Source organism: Dermatophagoides farinae, chromosome 7 (genome assembly GCF_024713945.1).
Source record: "Dermatophagoides farinae isolate YC_2012a chromosome 7, ASM2471394v1, whole genome shotgun sequence".
NCBI classification, from domain to species: Eukaryota; Metazoa; Arthropoda; class Arachnida; order Sarcoptiformes; family Pyroglyphidae; genus Dermatophagoides; species Dermatophagoides farinae.
In genome coordinates, this window is record NC_134683.1 from 131,209 (window position 1) to 149,550 (window position 18,342).

The 18,342-nt window shown below is 39.6% G+C and overlaps 11 protein-coding genes across 13 annotated transcripts in view; 9 read left to right on the forward strand and 2 right to left on the reverse strand.

Moving 5' to 3' along the window:
- SERCA (ATPase sarcoplasmic/endoplasmic reticulum Ca2+ transporting SERCA) overlaps window positions 1-18,342 on the reverse strand; it is a 36,896-nt gene that overhangs the window by 17,417 nt on the left and 1,137 nt on the right. The gene's annotated exons all lie outside the window — the stretch shown is intronic.
- Window positions 16-1,046, forward strand: LOC124496961 (uncharacterized). Its single transcript, XM_047060539.2, has 2 exons — window positions 16-606; window positions 667-1,046. Exons 1-2 carry the CDS (start codon window positions 71-73, stop codon window positions 911-913), a joined length of 783 nt encoding a protein of 260 aa, XP_046916495.2. The 5' UTR covers window positions 16-70; the 3' UTR covers window positions 914-1,046.
- Window positions 1,451-4,297, forward strand: galene (potassium two pore domain channel subfamily K member galene). Its single transcript, XM_047060530.2, has 3 exons — window positions 1,451-2,667; window positions 2,735-3,436; window positions 3,507-4,297. The coding sequence occupies exons 1-3, from the start codon at window positions 2,130-2,132 to the stop codon at window positions 4,295-4,297; spliced, it is 2,031 nt and encodes a 676-aa protein (XP_046916486.2). The 5' UTR covers window positions 1,451-2,129.
- Window positions 4,435-6,190, forward strand: LOC124496952 (uncharacterized). Its single transcript, XM_047060531.2, has 2 exons — window positions 4,435-4,847; window positions 4,932-6,190. The coding sequence occupies exons 1-2, from the start codon at window positions 4,435-4,437 to the stop codon at window positions 6,070-6,072; spliced, it is 1,554 nt and encodes a 517-aa protein (XP_046916487.2). The 3' UTR covers window positions 6,073-6,190.
- LOC124496901 (uncharacterized) lies at window positions 6,184-8,012 on the forward strand. Its single transcript, XM_047060464.2, has 4 exons — window positions 6,184-6,498; window positions 6,551-7,150; window positions 7,218-7,661; window positions 7,730-8,012. Exons 1-4 carry the CDS (start codon window positions 6,240-6,242, stop codon window positions 7,978-7,980), a joined length of 1,554 nt encoding a protein of 517 aa, XP_046916420.2. The 5' UTR covers window positions 6,184-6,239; the 3' UTR covers window positions 7,981-8,012.
- LOC124496963 (uncharacterized) lies at window positions 8,459-9,873 on the forward strand. The gene is made up of 2 exons (XM_075732546.1): window positions 8,459-8,976; window positions 9,041-9,873. The coding sequence occupies exons 1-2, from the start codon at window positions 8,760-8,762 to the stop codon at window positions 9,556-9,558; spliced, it is 735 nt and encodes a 244-aa protein (XP_075588661.1). The 5' UTR covers window positions 8,459-8,759; the 3' UTR covers window positions 9,559-9,873.
- LOC124496959 (uncharacterized) lies at window positions 9,635-11,207 on the reverse strand. The gene has a single exon (XM_047060536.2). It carries the CDS (start codon window positions 11,205-11,207, stop codon window positions 10,005-10,007), a length of 1,203 nt encoding a protein of 400 aa, XP_046916492.2. The 3' UTR covers window positions 9,635-10,004.
- Window positions 11,280-12,689, forward strand: LOC124496956 (stearoyl-CoA desaturase 5). Its single transcript, XM_047060534.2, has one exon. The coding sequence runs from the start codon at window positions 11,288-11,290 to the stop codon at window positions 12,482-12,484; it is 1,197 nt and encodes a 398-aa protein (XP_046916490.2). The 5' UTR covers window positions 11,280-11,287; the 3' UTR covers window positions 12,485-12,689.
- On the forward strand, window positions 12,716-14,052 carry LOC124496958 (stearoyl-CoA desaturase 5). Its single transcript, XM_047060535.2, has one exon. It carries the CDS (start codon window positions 12,776-12,778, stop codon window positions 13,928-13,930), a length of 1,155 nt encoding a protein of 384 aa, XP_046916491.2. The 5' UTR covers window positions 12,716-12,775; the 3' UTR covers window positions 13,931-14,052.
- LOC124496954 (stearoyl-CoA desaturase 5-like) lies at window positions 14,229-15,697 on the forward strand. Its single transcript, XM_075732859.1, has 2 exons — window positions 14,229-14,820; window positions 14,881-15,697. The coding sequence occupies exons 1-2, from the start codon at window positions 14,374-14,376 to the stop codon at window positions 15,646-15,648; spliced, it is 1,215 nt and encodes a 404-aa protein (XP_075588974.1). The 5' UTR covers window positions 14,229-14,373; the 3' UTR covers window positions 15,649-15,697.
- On the forward strand, window positions 15,885-17,980 carry LOC124496955 (glutamine synthetase). Of its 2 annotated transcripts, XM_047060533.2 has the most exons (3): window positions 15,885-16,216; window positions 16,549-16,659; window positions 16,721-17,980. In XM_047060533.2, the coding sequence occupies exons 2-3, from the start codon at window positions 16,566-16,568 to the stop codon at window positions 17,824-17,826; spliced, it is 1,200 nt and encodes a 399-aa protein (XP_046916489.2). In that variant the 5' UTR covers window positions 15,885-16,216; window positions 16,549-16,565; the 3' UTR covers window positions 17,827-17,980. The 2 variants fall into 2 exon arrangements, with proteins under 2 accessions (XP_046916489.2, XP_075588658.1); XM_075732543.1 differs by lacking the exon at window positions 15,885-16,216 and having other exon boundaries at window positions 16,268-16,659.

An 18,342-nucleotide genomic window follows, 5' to 3' on the forward strand; every position in this document is an offset into this window, starting at 1 on the left:
GTGTTTGTTATTACCCCGACTAACCACTCTTTCCGTTGGTCAGTCCGCATCTCAAAATCTATAAAAGGCAATGGTCATGGCTACATTTTGTTTTGGACATAATTTTTTGTTGTTCAAGTTGACGAGATATATCATTTTTACATTTGTTATGTTAACATTAATGTTATCCTCGGCTATCATTGTAGCCGTGCTCAGGATAGATGCAGCAACATATGATTGTGATCACAAAAAAGCTGATCAATGTTCATTGAATCTGATGCCGATAACTAATTCGGAAATTATTCGACGTCCGCCTAAAACGATTGCCCAGTTTAATGTTTATTGTGGTAAGATTCGCCGATATGAACGATGTACCAGGAAATTTGCTGAAAATTGTTTGCAAAAAGAATCGAAACAAACGTTATCCATTCTTATGTACGGCATTAGTCGTGTGAATAAACGTTATTGTACGAAAGAAGCGAGAAAAAAAGCACTTATCGATCTTATCCAATGTTCTGGTCCAATAAATTTTCGTCATTATGGAGATCTACTTAGAAATGCATCAGCAGACTTGCATGCAATTCGTGAATATCCGGATGCTAAACTTCGTATTCCGATGGCTTGTTGGTAATAGATTGATTCATTTGATGAATTTAGTCGAATTTCTCATTCTCATTGATTCTTTAGCCTTTATAGTCAATATACGACTCAAACATTGGAACACGTTGATAAAACCTGTCCAAAATATCGGCAAGAAGTTGATTCCATAATACGAGGCTACAGTGGGGATTCATTCAATTTTTTATGTGGTGATTATGCAGATGAATCTGATAAATGTGATCCGATCATCGAAAAGACACCCAAATGGGATGGAGCAGTGAAATGGAAAAGTATGATCATACCCATGGTTCAAGTGATTGATAGTCTCCATTAAGTGCAAGTAAATTGTCAATCACTCACCAAGTTTTTTTCTTATTATCTGATCATCTAAATCATTCAATCATGTACAATTTTGTTACAAGTAATGATTAACAATTCACTGATTGATAAACTTTTTATTTGTTACCAATATGGCCCTACGGTTGAATACCACTGTGAATGAATGTGAAAGGATGTGATCCACTCTCTCTGGCATATCGAATATCATTGGTTAACTTACTCAATTTTGCTTTGTAATCCGATGCACAATGATGTTGGATAAGAATCGAATTTGAAAATAAAACAATGGATTCTCTCGACACGGAATGACAGACAGACAGACAGACAGACAGAAAGAAAGAAAGAAAAAAGATCAACATTCCTAGATTAGGCAACCAGATACGCAAAAAGATGATGTGGGCGATGATAGGTTTTCAATTTGTCTTGAGCTCAAATATTCTATGTGTGTGTGTGTGTATATGCGTGAGTTAAGATTCTATTTTTAATTTTATTTTCAAAAATGAAAATAAATATCATAACCATTTTTAAGAGTTCGAGTAGGGGCGGATCGATCAACACACACACGCCAAAATCCTTTGGATGATGATCAGTAACATCGTGGTAATCGTCATCATCAGTACCTATTCGATTTAGATATTTGAAGCGATCGAATCGAATTCTAACAAACAGATATCGGTTATTATTCAATTGCTCTATATGTGTGTGTGTGGCCATCATTCAATGTGATCTACGTTTTCTGTATATCTGTGTGTTTGGCTCATATTCATGTTTGGATCGAAATTCTCATCCATTTGTGTGTGTGTGTGTGCAATGGATCTGTGTTTACATCAATTTCGAACAAAGCCATTAAATTCGAATCAAAGATAGGGTGTGTGTAAGAGAAAGAAAAAACAATGAATGAAATGAACTGTGAGACAACAAGAAAGTGCAAACAACCACAACAATCAATTGAGCAATAACAATCGACTCTAGTTGTTTTGATTGTTGTTATTTATAGAAATCAAACCGTTTCTCGATTTCGATGATGAACATGTGCTCGTTTTTGATCCAAGCATAGCATCGACATTCTTCATTGTAAAATTGTTCACGGCCACAAAATTGTTCTCCACTTACAGTCGAAATCACGTATCATCGATGGCTGTTGTGGTGGTTGTTGTCAACCATCAACCATAATGAACGATTGATCATTATTTAAAAAAACAACAACAACAATGGTCAAACGATCCACAAATCGTGCATCAGCTGCTGGCTGTGGACCGATCGCTGCGGCCGGTAATTCCGGTGTCGGTTCAACAACCGGTAGTCAACGTGGGGCGGCTGCTAGCACTACATGTGGTAAATGTTGTTATTATTTCCGTCAGGTTGTCACTTTTCTATTCTCGCATATTGGTCTCTGTACGTTGCTCTTGGGCTATGCTCTTGTCGGTGCGTTTACGTTTCAGGCATTAGAATCGGTTCACGAAAAAGAACAACGTATTGAGATGCGGAAATCACGTGATCTACTCATACAAAAATTATCGAATCTGACCAATGAATCGATCATTCTTCGATTCGACAATTGGACCCGAAGAGCCGAAGATATTCTTATCGAATTCGAAAAAGGATTCCTACACGCTGTCAAATACAAAGGTTACGATGGCTATGAAGAATTGAACAAAACCAATTCCCAATGGTCATTCTCTGGTGCACTTCTCTACTCGATTATAGTTATCACCACCATTGGCTATGGTAATGTGGCTCCTAGAACAGGTAAGTAGTCCATTGTTATGTCATTGTTATCGATAAATTGATGTGATTGATTTACCTGTATGTCTAGAATGGGGAAAGGTGGTTACCATCCTGTACGCTATAATTGGGATTCCCTTGATGCTATTCTGTCTATCCAACATAGGTCACATGATGGCCCGTTCGTTTAAATTTATCTACTGGAAATGTTGTTGCTATCTTTGTGTCAAGCCTAAAAAAGAACGTCGACGGCGGCGTCAACGTCAGATACAAAAACATCGACGTCGTCGTGCTCGACAACAACAACAGCATGCTACCATCCATGAGACCGTTATGGCCATGAATCCATTGTTATTATCGAATGGACCAAACTATCTGGTTGGGCCACAGCAATCATTGTTACAACAACGAATTAGCCGCTCACGATCCTCACAACGATCTGACGGTCGCCAGAGTGAAAAATGTTCCATGCTCAGGAATCAGCAACCACAAGAATCGTTGGCTGCAACTGAAACTCACAATTCATTGTCGAATACATTGCAACTACCAGAACGCACGATGCTTTCTCGATCACTATCGGCTCGTTATCACAATGAATTACGTGCTAGAAAATCACGTGCAGGTAAATTGGCTCAATCATCCAAGTTAGTTCCGGTTCGAAAGACGACCGTCAATATGCCACCAGTCATATGCAATCAGTATGCTTCGTATAGCGATGAACGTTTAGATCGAGCGGTACTAGCGTCCAATTCAATGTCCAAAAGGCCTAGTGTGTTTCGATCCAGTTCAATGGGTGAGTAAGAAATGGCTTTTCCATCAAACTGACCACTTTTTCACATTTTTCTTCTTGACTATAATGACAGCCGACAGCGGTACAATGGCAAGATGCCGTCAACAGCAACAACTCAATGCACAGGTTCGTTTTGGTCAAAAACAACGGCCTACTTCCTTGCAATCACCACAGCCATCCTCATCCATCAGACAATCAACTTCATCATCTAATCTGATGACATCATCCTATCAACAGCCAACACAACAACGATCAATACCATCGTCAGACATGATGATGTTGATGCAAATGAACCATCATATGAGCACCACCACCACCACCACATTCCAGCCTACAGGCCAATTGTATAGTTCACACCCGAGGCCATCCCTTTTACCGATGGACATATCGGATCCAAGTGAGGATAAATCACATGATGGATCACACAATGATCTCGATTCTGACATTGACAACGAAAACAAAGAGATTCAGGAGAAAAATATACCGATTACAGTATGTTTAGCTTTGGTCATAAGCTATATCTGTGGTGGTGCATGGTTCTTTTCCACATCGGAAGAATGGTCTTTTCTTGACGCATCATACTTTTGTTTCATCACATTGTCGACAATCGGCTTTGGCGATCTAGTACCAGGCCGAACTGTTCTGTCGACACACGAAGATGGTCAAATGACATTGGCCATATGTGCTCTGTATCTGCTGTTTGGTATGGCATTGTTGGCCATGTCGCTTAACCTAGTAAAAGAGAAAGTGCTCGAAACAGTACGTATTGTGGGCGAAAGAATCGGCATTCTAGTTAGCGATGATGATGATGATGATGATGCTGATGACGACATAGATTATGATAGTGAATTGGAACTACCATAAACATGGCACTTTGCACCCATGGCTACTAATGGATGATTGATTGATTGTCCTGTGTGTTTGCTTATTGCCATTGAAAAGTGGAAAATGATAAAAGAAATCATTAGCAATTTAGCTGTCAAAAGTTCAAGTCGAAAATAATGTCAAGGCGATCGTCTACGATATCCGATTCATCTACTTCGGGCATTTCGATCAATTCCTCATCATTGTCATCGTCATCATCTTCATCATCATCATCAACACAATGTTCAAAGCCTCCACCCATATTCGTGATTTATCAACCAGCACAGCGTTTGGAGCCCTGTCCACGGCGACATCATAATTTGGATACAAAACGTTTGACATTTCGGCAGAATGTACATCTTGCTCGATTACATTACCTTCGACAGAACAATGTATGGCGTCTTATGTTCATTGGCTGTTGTGTTCCATTCTTTTTCATCACTTCGAACAAAGTATGGATTGAATATGTCAGACACAAGACTGTGGTGAACATGGAATTCCTCACACCCACTTTGGTCAATATTCCATCCATTACATTGTGTGTTCGACTGTAAGTTATATATAGTATATAGTATAGTATTTCGTTTTCATTATAGTTGAGTAATATCAAGTCAATCTTTTAATCATTATTTAGCAAATTGAATGGTTTTGATGAAAATATGGATTATTTTCTGGACACTGATCTAAACTTGCATCATCAAAATCACAATGGTTCACTAACGATTAATTCGCTTGCTTTGTCACAAGTAGTAGAACAATGTAAACTCTTTTCCAACACTATTATTATTGTCAACGAATCGATGCCTGTCTTTGATTGTGAATCGATCGCACCGGTTGTCACCAGTTTCCAATATGGTCACAAATGTTTCACCTATTTTTCCGACATTTATGGCCATTTAAGTCGATTGCCGTTGGATAAACGGCCATTTTTAGAATATGACATGTTTCCTTCTGTTCAAATCATTTTGTCACCACAGCTGATGCGTAAAAAGAATGGAACCAAATTTTCCTTTGTCATGGATCACATCGACAAGAATCGAAGCAATGCATCGTCTCTGTTCGCCATGATACATGATAATAAAAATTTACCTTCCATGCTGGAGAACAGTATCCGTTTTGTGCTGCCCGATAATAGTATGGCTATTTTTTATGGCGAAAAAATCGAACAACTTAAACCATCTCCATTCGATACAAATTGCTTCGAAGGCTATGATTATACATTGGACGACCAATTAGTCAATTGGAATGGTCAACTAGCTCCCTTACCAAACGGATTTCGTTCATCAGGCGAATGTTTTGTTCATTGTTTATCTGGACATCTGAATGAAGAATGCATCAATTATTACTCTCTACTCACTGATCAATGGATCCGTCGTTGGTTACAATACAATCATACTCGAATGATGCCTTTTTGTTCGCTCAAACATATGGCTTGTCAACATTTTGGCTACTGGAAACAATTGGACGATTGCACGCGAAAATGTCGTCCATCTTGTCTACGCCGATGGTTCACGATGACCAAAGTGAATAGCGAACCATACAATCAAACATCAATAACTTTGTTCCGTTCAAATGAACCATCCCAATTGATTGAACATGTGGAAGCAACGTCTTTGGAAACATTTCTTGGCAATATCGGTGGTCATCTACATGTATGGCTAGGCATATCGGTAGTTGAAATATTCAACTACATTATCCGTGTCATACGTCTTCGGCAATTTAGTGGAATACTATGCTGTCTTTACATATTGTTTAAACGATCAAGAAATCCATGACTACTAATGGATTGATTGTTGTTTCTGTGTTTGTGTTTGATGGACCATCTGTCCAATGATGATTGTGCCATTTTCAATTGATTTATGCAATAATAAATATGGTCCATTTCCAATAAAATGTCTCATAGTTATTCTGATTTCCGAAACAAACAGACATATGCAGAAATATGATTTTTATTAGGAGAGACAAATGCAATGCTTTCACTGGTTTTGCAATCAAACGAACCAATGGTGAAACATTGATATGGGCTGTGATCTTAACCATCACATCGGTCGTATGTCTGCTGTTCATGGCAATCATTGCCAAACAGTATTATAAATATGAAACCACCATATCGATCTACAATGAACAACCGGATGTCCTGAATGAATTGCCCGCCATCACTATTTGTGCAGCCAATGTTTTCACTCCTAGACAACTAGCAGGTATATGTTCAGTTTGTATCATTGACTGTCACTCCCTTCATTTATCCGATAGCACTATTTCCTGAGTTTAACGAAACTTATGCTCGATTCTTGGCCAAAAAACGAAACAACCATTTGCCCAATCAACAAGAAATCATTGAAAACCAGAAAGCATTCGATAGATTCGAATCGAAAGCGTTCGAGGATTACACCGCCTACGAGGTGATAGTAGAGAAAAGTGTTCAAATCGAAGAAATTGTAGCCGGTTGTAAAGTATATCCGGTTAGCATTCGAAACATGTTTGACAGTGTCACTCTGGTCGAGGATCCATTATCGATCGATGGCATAGAATGTTCCAACTTACAGGAATACATGCCTAGTGTCTATGAAGGTCAAAAGTGTTTTACCTATTTTAGCTCTATGCACGACATGAAAGAAAAATGGCTTCAATACATACCACCAATTGCCGATGTAGAACGTTTAGTCTTCGAACAATGTGTCAATGATTCATTGTCATGTCATTGGCCAACTCGTCAATCAAATCGAACATGGAATCATTGTCTTCGGGACAATTTTGCAATCTTTTATGACCTACAAACGATGATCAAGATTGATATCCGTATGGATATCGATACACTTCACTTTCTTTCGGAAAAAGCCATCAAACTGACTGGTAAGATTTGCATTTGATGATCTTATCCTCTTGATCAAATAGTATCATCATTATCACATTGTTTCAGTCCATTCGTCAGATACGTTGATCAATAAACGTAAATACAAATATCTACATGTGACCGGACCATATTTGTATGAAGTTGTCTTCACACGACGAATGTCCATGTTAATGGATCGACCGTATCGACCATTCTGCAGCCATTACGGTAAACATAGCGAGGATCCAAAGTTGCAAGTATTTCATACGAACGAGGAATGTCGTAATTATTGCATCAAGAATCATATCTCACAAATGGCTCATTCATGTCAAAGTTACTATAACGTATTGTCTGCTTCGGCTGTTTTCGAAGAATCGTTACGCCGCGAACATATCTGCCCACATGACCAACAGAACATTAGTCTGTATCTGGTGGCCAAACAAAGCTGCGAGGCCGTTTGTCCAGAAGAGTGTCATCAATCTATTTATGAAATATCCGGTTATCGGTCATTCAGTCGTGGACTGTTTGATTGTGAGTATCTGGCAAATTGATGATTTATTTCATTCACTAATCTCTTATACACACGCTGATTGACACAGGTACCGATGAAATGATCTACGAGCAACAACAGATAACAAACTGCTTCGCTCAAGTCTACATACGACCTTCGACAGAACCGTTCCAACTTATACAACATCGTCCTGCCATTTCGTATGAGGAAGTGATTGGTGCCATAGGTGGTAATATTGGCATGTGGCTTGGAATGTCTATCTTTTCGATCATCTCGTTGTCCGTTTCATGTTTGCAACGATGTTTGGTCAAAATGGTCTACGGCCAACATCGTGGTTAAACATACACACATCTGTGGAAAAAACGAGCCATTACGTCAACACAAATCAACGGAAATACAGTTCAAACATGCAAAATGAAAAAACAATGATTGAGTTGTCATCATGGCCAATTTAATCGATGATAATTTCCTCTTCATCATTAATTAAAATTGGTGCCAGTCTGATTAAATATTTCGCTGTAAAACTTGAATCGAATCCAAATATCGATCTTGGTTAGCCATCTTCTTCTCAACTGGTTGCCAAGATCAAGAAGCAGATGCTTTAAGGTTCTATTTTTAGAAAGATCATAATAATCAATCAACAGCCATGAGTGTGTGTGTGTTTGTGTGTATTACATGTATGTTTTTCTATTTACCACTATAACGGACCTTCAACAAGCTCGAATGGATGGAGAGATTTACGTGCAATCTGTAAAAATGATCATGACTGACTGACTGACTGACTAACTCGTCTTGACTGCCACACACACACACACACACACATATAAACATTGATACTGATGTAATGTTTTTTTTGTTGATAATTCATGGTTGATTCAATCGATTTGATGATCCAGATTGCCTCATTAGTTGACTCGAATGGCAAATATGTAGAGCAATTACATCAGCTGACTGGTTGGTTAATTGGTTAGTTGGAATTTTTTCTTGTCCTGTTCTACTTTTTTTCAAACATTTTACGATCGAGGGTCGATCATCGATGATGAATACGACGAATCTCTGGCGTCACTAGAAAAATCAGTCATATATAAAGGCAGGACGCATTATAGCAACCGCTGTAAATGATGTTGGCAATTCGTTTTACAAACATGGCCCACACGACAACCGTTGTATCAGACAAACATCATAATGCCTTTGGTGGAATGCCGATTCGAATGATCATCATAGTGATATTGATGACATCAATAACAACACCTGTCATCGATGCTTGTTCATGTTTGATGCCCGATGAACCACAATATTGCAGCACTGACTTTTTCGCTCTTCTCCACATAACCGGTAAGTATGAGGGCGTAGTCTGTCTGTATTCTGAATTAATTAACTAATGCGATTCATTTGACAGATGAAAAATCGAATGAACAATCAATGAGTGTGGATTATCATTTTGAGCCTATCAGTGTCATAAGTGACGAGCAACGATTGTTGACCACATACAAGTCACTACATACGTATGGATCATCGGCTGCTTGTGGTGTGAAACTGAAACCTGGAGAACGATATTTGATTGGCGGTAATGTCGACCGGTACCATGGTCGATTAGTGTTGGATCTATGTCGATCATATGTAGAACCATACGTAAGAGGATTGGCCGTCATGACTAAAGATTTCCATAGTCTGTTGCAACATTGTCGTTCATCAGATAAAACTGCATCGGTCATTGATAACGTAGTTGCCGTCGATAGAGAAACTGAATCAATCACAACTGATCCAACAACATTTGTCACAAATCATCAGCTGGAACGAGAAGGAAAACCCATCATTAGGTTCCCTTTATTGGGCCTAACCGAAGATGATATTCGCCGATTACCACCACGACGACAACGACGACAACAACAACGGAAAAGTCATCGTGAACCATGACAAAAGCATTACAATTGAAATAGCTGTGCCAACTCAACAAACATTCTTTTATTTTTCTTTGGTATTCATATTTATATTCACAATGGTTAATCATTTCTGTGGTCATTACAATGAAAATTAATTGAGTTTTGAGCTAGCCTATCAGAGAGTTGTTGAGACAAACGACGTTGACCTAGTTTTCATTGTGGTTCATTGTGACTAATATCTCTATCCCCCTTCCTTCGATCGATCGATCGATTGATCGATCGATTCATCTCGATAATGATAATGTTGCTGACGTATGTCAAATAAAAACGTGATAGGCGATGTTCCAAGCAAGCAGTGACGTGCATTGAATATTGGAAATATATTGGTCATATATTTTTTGTTTGTTTGAATTTCACATGACAAATTAAAGTGTGAAGGGTAGACATAGACATTCTCCCCACATTTCATCATCAATTGGTTTAAAGAAACTGGGCAAATTTTTGTAACGTTGATTGTTTGCTTGCTATCGAACAGGTATCATCGGTATATAGCAACAAGGATAGTGTATCGTAAAATCGATCTCTTTGCTGTATCGATTCAAATTGTGTGCATTCTCCCACACGAACAGCCATTTCGTATAAATTGATCATTTCTTTGGTTTGTTGCACCTCTATTTGTTGTTCATCGATTCGACATTGTTCTTGATCGGTTTGTGGATGCTTAAACACTTGAGCGAATGCCAAATTGGCCAAACGAACTGATGATATATCACCGGTAGTTGTTTTTGTCCAATGATGATGGTTGTGATGATTGAATCGTATGAACACCGAATTGGCTGATAATCGGCCATGAAAGATTAGGTTCTCATGTAACCGCAGTAAAGTATTCGACACAGATCGTAATATGAATCGGGTTGATTCGAATGGAATGAGAGAGACAGGCCGAAAAGATTTTGATTGACTTGAATAATTGGGCAACATGTTGTCCTTGTGACGTAATAGATATTCGTCCAGAGTTTCATCTGGACGATCCATGAATACATAGAATACGTTCGGTACTCGACAACAGATTGAATACATTGGAACAAGACCGTAATGAGCATTATGTTTGACCAGATCAAATTCTTTGATCAATTGATTGCGAATTCGATGCTGAGCATTAGCGGATAGAGAACCAGATGTAGAGCTAATGTTGACATATTTGACCAATATCCGACTCAATTGTTTTAATGGCCGATACTGATCATAATGATGGAAGAATTTAGCAGCCACTTGAAATCGTTGCATCGAGAATGTATCCTCACATTCGGCTTCATAATAATAACCAAGTTCAGCGCTCGAATGTTGATGTGGACTGAATACAATGTCCATGACCATGAAAAAAGCTCGATCCTCTTCTGGTATGTTTGATGCCAATCGAGCTGATGTTGGAGCCATACCGATCAATTGAGAATGAGATCGGTTGTTGTGGCCAAAAAAAGGCAATAAAATCAATCGATTCTCAGCTCTTAGTTCGAAATTGAATTTAGAACAAATATTAGTACAAACAATGGTGGTGAGAAGGGGACACACTGATGTAACAGCAGCAGCAGCAGCAGTACACAATGTTCGAAACAGTGGAGAATGTTTTGTTGTTTTTTTTTCACAGAAATTTGTCACCATTTGAAAAGGAACAAACGCCATAAATCATCGATCACCAATTACAAGTACAAAATATATCACAAAAAAACCTTGATTGACTGGAATGGCAGCAACAATTCAACATGACACGATCATCAGGACTGGCCAATTTGGATCCAGTATATAAATATGGCTACACTACAGCATCCATACGTTTTGACAAAATGTTCGTCAACGACGATAATGTTTGCAATAAACAGCCACCATCATCCTTGGCCAGCCAAAATATCGACAATGGCCATTGGGATGCAAACAACAATGCAGTTGATTCTTCTAAATCCAATACCCAAGTGATAGTCGTATGGCGTAACGTTTTCATCATGATCTTTTTTCACGTGTTTGCCATATATGCATTTATTTCGACCAAGACCAAATTTCAGACAATTTGGTGGGCATGGACTGTCGGTCAATTCAGTTCGATCGGTGTTTTGGCCGGTGCTCACCGATTATGGTCACATCGATCATACAAAGCCAAATGGCCTTTGCGTCTAGTTCTGATGGTGTCACAGACAACAGCATTGCAAAACGATCTCTACGAATGGGTTCGCGATCATCGAGTTCATCACAAATATTCGGAAACGGATGCTGACCCACACAATTCTCGTCGAGGCTTTTTTTTCGCCCATATGGGCTGGCTACTATGCCGTAAACATCCCGAAGTGAAAACAAAAGGTGCTCTCGTGGACATGTCGGACGTATGGGCAGATCCGATTGTTCGATTCCAGCGTCGATTCTATATGCCGTTAGTCTTATTGTTTTGGGGATTCATACCTGTCATTGTACCCATTTATTGCTGGCAGGAAGATATATTTATTGCGCTGTCCTTGAACCTGTTCCGTTATTTGGCCTCCTTACATCATACCTGGTTGGTTAATTCAGCTGCTCACATCTATGGCAATAGGTTTTATGACCGCAAGATTCGGCCTCGAGAAAACAAATTGGTCGCTTATCTAACGCATGGTGAGGGCTACCACAACTATCATCATGTCTTCCCTTGGGATTATTCAGCTAGCGAATATGGTTGGCTTCACAATTACAACATGACCACATTATTCATCGATTGTTGCGCCTGGTTCGGTTTGGCATATGATCGACGTATCGTTACGAAATCGGTTATCGAGGATAGAATTAGTCGTACAGGTGAACCACTTGGACAACTCGACGCCGAACAGCAACAACGTAAACCTCGATCAGCGATCATAGACACTGCATTTGGCTTGGCTTTGGCGTTTTGGGCGGTTATTTTACAATTTTCAATTCAATATCTACGTTGTTGTTGATCATATAACGTTCATCTGTCAATCATATATAGCATCATAACGTTGACAACCCGATCATTAAATCAAACATGATCATCGAGACATCCTATCCATCCACGTTCAACCCAATCACGAAATTGTTTTGAACATCCGTGTACAAGTGTAATGTTGTATGTGATGACCACTTGTTGTTTAGATATAAATACAGATGTCTTTCTCACATCAGATCAGGTTTTTTCTATCTTTTTTTGTATGCGTTCATTCATATATAGTTCATAGTTAATCCAATAGCCATCGAATTGATTAGAATCAATGGCGACCAACAAACTGTTTATCGTAACTGAAGAATTTCGTGATGAAGATTTCGATCGACCGGATGTGCCCGACTGGTTTCGACATCAGATGACTGACAACGGGAAAGGTGTTGCGAATGGTTTTGAGAAAGATGAACCAACTAATAAACCATATAAGACGATAATCGTATGGCGTAACGTAATCGCTATGACTGTATTGCATTTGGCCGCTTTGTACGGAATTCATTTAGCAATATGGAATGCTCGTCGCAAAACGATTGCTTGGTCATGTCTAATGGCAGTGGTCGGTGGATTGGGCGTATTGGCCGGTTCGCATAGACTTTGGACACATCGATCGTACAAAGCTCGATGGCCGTTACGGTTATTGCTCATGATGGCCCAGACAATCGCTCTACAGAATGACATTTACGAATGGGTTCGCGACCATCGAGTTCATCACAAATTTTCCGACACAGATGCCGATCCTCATAATTCGCGTCGAGGTTTCTTTTTTTCACACATGGGCTGGTTGTTGTGTCGTAAACATCCCGAGGTAAAAGCTAAAGGTGCTCTTATCGATATGTCGGACGTATGGGCAGATCCTATTGTTCGATTCCAGCGTCGATTCTACATTCCGTTAGTCATTTTGTTATGGGGTATATTTCCGGTTTGGGTACCCGTTCATTACTGGAACGAAAACCTAGAGGTTTCTATTATGGCAAACGCTCTTCGTTATGTGATGCTATTACATCAGGCTTGGTCAGTCAATTCGGCAGCCCATCTTTTTGGCTATCGATTCTATGAGCGATCGATTGAACCGCGAGAGAACTACTGGGTAGTCTACCTGAGTTTAGGCGAAGGATATCACAACTATCATCACACCTTTCCTTGGGACTATTCTGCCAGCGAACATGGATGGAAACACAATTTCAATGTAACTACAGCTTTCATTGATCTTGCGGCTTGGCTTGGTTTGGCATATGATCGTAGAATTGTATCTCGAAAAGTGATCGAACAACGTTTGGAACGAACTGGTGATAGACAACAGCCACTTGGAGCCATGATGGATAAACAGCGGAAGCCTGTTTCCTTCCTGTTTGACTTAGTGTCCGGTATTCTTGTTTCGACGGCATTAATTTTCCTTATTCTCATCTTAAGGTATATTTTACGCTGATGACAAACTGATTTATTGTTACTGACTTCCTTGTGATCATTAAATCATAACTCACACACATATGCACACACACTTGATTGTCAAATAAAGGAAAAACTAGCCAAATTGACAAATTTGAGTTATGATCGATTGTTCTACTTGTGTAATATATATTTGCTTTGCTCATTTTCCTCTCATAATGGCTACCTGTGCTGCAAATAACAAATGAGAATGGGCTATAACTAATTGGCAATTCAGTCAGGACCAATTTGTCCGCTTTGCTATATCTATTTAATGGTCGCAGATAGCAATTAGTACCGTTAAATTTGACTGTTATTATGTTCGAATAGAAAAAGAGAAACCGAAGCGAAACAAATGGGTAGAAAAGGTTTCTGTCAAAGATTATCCACAAGCAACCCAATTCATAACATGTTCAGGTGTCAATTCGAACAGATCAGCAAAAGATGGCTCAACAACCACACCAAGACTGTAGCAAAAATAGTAATGCATTCATTGTGAGTGAAAGATTCGATGATCAAGATCTAAGACGACCAGATGTACCCGATTGGTACGTCCAACGATACCGAAAATCCAACTTGGACGGTAATGAAAAGGAAATCGACAACAAAGATGAACAGCATCGACATGTGAAGACGGGAAGCAGTTTCAAAGCACCGATTGTATGGCGTAACGTTTTTGCTATGATCGTATTGCATACATTGGGAGTTTATGGATTCTATGTAGGCCTACGGCATGCACGGTGGCAATCACTCATATGGTCATGGTTCGTAAGTGCAATTGGATCGTTTGGAGTGTTGGCAGGAGCACATCGATTATGGACACATCGGTCCTACAAAGCACATTGGTCACTTCGTGTCGTACTCATGATTCTTCATACAGTTTGTCTTCAGGCAAGTATTTTTTGGATATCTTGATGATTTTCAATTGTAAACGAAATTCCTACTAAATAGAACGATCTCTACGAATGGGTTCGTGATCATCGAACGCATCACAAATATTCAGAAACGGATGCCGATCCTCACAACTCACGTCGAGGATTTTTTTTCGCACATATGGGCTGGTTGTTGTGTCGTAAACATCCAGAGGTGAAAGCAAAAGGTCGCTTGATCGATATGTCGGATGTATGGGCAGACCCTATTGTTCGATTTCAACGTCGATTCTATATCCCGTTAACTTTACTGTTTTGGGGTGTCGTACCTGTCATGATTCCGGTCTATTATTGGAACGAAGACTTTTGGCTTGCTGTTATGGGTAATTTTTTCCGTTATGTTTTGTCACTACATCACACCTGGACTGTCAACTCATGGGCCCATATGTATGGCTATCAATTCTATGATCGTTCGATGAAATCGCGGGACAACTATTGGGTCGCTTATCTGACCTATGGCGAGGGCTACCACAATTACCATCACGTCTTTCCTTGGGATTATTCGGCTAGCGAACATGGTTGGCGTAATTGTTTCAACATGGCCACTGCATTCATAGATTTATGTGCTTGGCTTGGATTCGCCTATGATCGTCGTATCGTATCACGAACATTGATTCAGCAACGAGTAAAAAGATGTGGTGATCATCTCGGCATTACAACCACAATGGTCGACAAACAACGTAGACCAGTATGGATAATAATCGAATATGGATTGGGAATGTTGGCCACTACTTGGCCATTGATAATTTTTCTTCTATTAAGATTGCTCATTCATCACCAATCATGTTAAATGCAAAGAAATTATCAATTAAATAATGCCCACCATAGCCAACATAAAACTGGCAGTGACTTGATCTATTGATTACAAGGTAAAACCATGTTTATTAACGAATTAAAATATCTGGTCAAATTGATCATTATTCATTACTAAATTGACTTTGAATCAAGATTACTGAATGCATGTGTATGTTGATAATGTCTATATAGAATATGGTTCAGTCTATATAGATGGGAGATGTGTTGTTGTTTGTCATTGTCTGGCAATGTACACTGTATAGCTAAGGCAAACATTTGCAGGCATATTGTTGTTCAACTAACTATATTGAAGTTGTTGTTGGCTTGATTCCATCATTTTCACATGTATGCCCGTAGTGTGTGTTTGTTGGTGAGCAAAAGATAGATATACGAGCTCATTAACCGTCCGTTCGTACGTCCGAACACAACATTCTCATTACATATTGTTTATCAATCGTTGTTTCCGATCCGACCGATCAGCAGCAGATCATTGGTTTGTACCATATTTCCATCAGTGGTCCATTAGAGAAAAGATCATTTGAAGAACAGTCTCAAGAAATCTGGTGAGTCTTTGGACTTTGTCAAACACCTGAACGTTGATCTGGTTGAGTTTTGCTTCATCATATTGATGAATGGTCTTGCATTGTTTTTGAAAACTAATCGATCGATCGATAAGCAATGAAAACAGTTTTTGCTCTATGAAATCAATCCTATGATGATATTCGAGTCAGGAAACAAGTGTATCGCTTTGTTGTCATTTGTTAACATGACAGTGTTCATTGCTCAACACACACCGATTTCGAATCATTTAAAAACCCGAAATTTCGTCGTAATTTGACATTGTCTGATTCAGTTGAATTCATTACATTCATCTCTTTCTCTTTCTGCTTGATAGACTCGTCATATCGCACAATGTTTCGTTCAGCATTGAGAATCGGTTGGATCGGATTGAGCCGTGGTCAGCAGCAGCAGAAGAATAGTAAGGCGGCCGTGATGGTGATCCAAAGTATGTATTCGGTTCATGTACAATTCATTGTTAATTATGTGATTTATTATCTTGCACACAGGTCGCTGGATAGCAGAAACTCGACTTGAATCGAATGCTTCCGTATTGGCCAGCTACAGATCGTTGAAACAACCGGCTGATGCTGTCATTGCCGAATACATCTGGATCGATGGTTCTGGAGAGAATGTTCGAAGCAAAGGACGAACGTTGAATTTCGTTCCAAAAAGCGTACAGGAACTGCCTCGTTGGAACTTTGATGGTAGTTCCACCGGCCAATCGGTGGGCGAAAATTCTGATGTCTATTTGAAACCTGTACGAATTTATCCCGACCCCATGCGTCAAGGTCAAAATATTCTGGTATTATGCGAGACAATCAACTATGACAACACGCCACATGTAACCAACAAACGCCACACCTGTGTTCAAGCTATGGACAAAGCTGCAGTTGAAGAACCTACATTCGGCCTTGAACAAGAATATTCGTTGCTAGACGGAAACGAACCGAACAAAATGTTTGGCTGGCCAACCGGTGGATTTCCCGCTCCTCAGGGGCCATACTATTGTGGAGTAGGTGCAGGCAAAGCATTTGGTCGAGATGTTATTGAAGCACATTATCGAGCGTGTCTCTATTCGAACATTGAAATCAGTGGTGTGAACGCTGAAGTGATGGCTTCTCAATGGGAGTTTCAGGTTGGCCCCACCATTGGTGTACGTGCAGCCGATGACCTTTGGATAGCCCGTTACCTTCTACATAGAATTGCTGAAGATTTTAACATTGGCATAACATTCGATCCAAAACCGATGAAAGGTGATTGGAATGGCGCTGGTTGTCATGCAAATTTCTCAACAATCGCTATGTCATCAAAAGGGGGTATGAAAGTGATCGAGGCAGCCATGCAAAAATTGGCCAAAAATCATCACAAGCACATCATTCAATACGATCCGAAAGGCGGTTTGGACAACACCCGACGATTGACGGGTAAACACGAGACATCGTCAATGGAAAAATTTAGCTATGGTGTGGCCAATCGAGGAGCTTCGGTGCGAATTCCACGTAGCGTTTCCGATAAAGGTTACGGTTATCTTGAAGATCGCCGGCCAGCATCAAACATGGACCCTTATGTAGTGTGTGAATTATTGGTACGAACCATATGTCTAGACGAGTGAATTATTACACTTGTCCCTTTAGGCTTTAATCATATTGCTAGCTTTTTATTAACCGAATTGATGTTCAATTGTTTGGCCAACCGTTCGCTAATTGGACGGCGTTCCTTTTTGTTTTGTTTGATGAATTTTTAATTAAAATTTCAATTCATTTCAACATTGTTGTTGTTTTGTTGGTTGTTTGTTCACAGTTTGGTGCGAATCGACTTGGTCATTACATTCATCGAACAGAAATAGATTCCATCATTTCAAAGTCCCTGACCAAATTGGCTATAAAAAGCAATGGATGTTTGTATTGTTATCAATTGCCAAATGACGATGATTCGATTTACGACATATCTGCTGATATTGCTCTCTCTTGAAATCACACTGATCATCCAAGCTATGCCTTGGTTTGACAATTCCCCTTGGCAGCATCATTTTCAAGTTGAACAACAATCGTCTGGCCCAAAATGTTGCCCGATGCTTGAATCACATCCTATGCGAAATGAACAACCCAAAATTCTACTGCCCATCCTG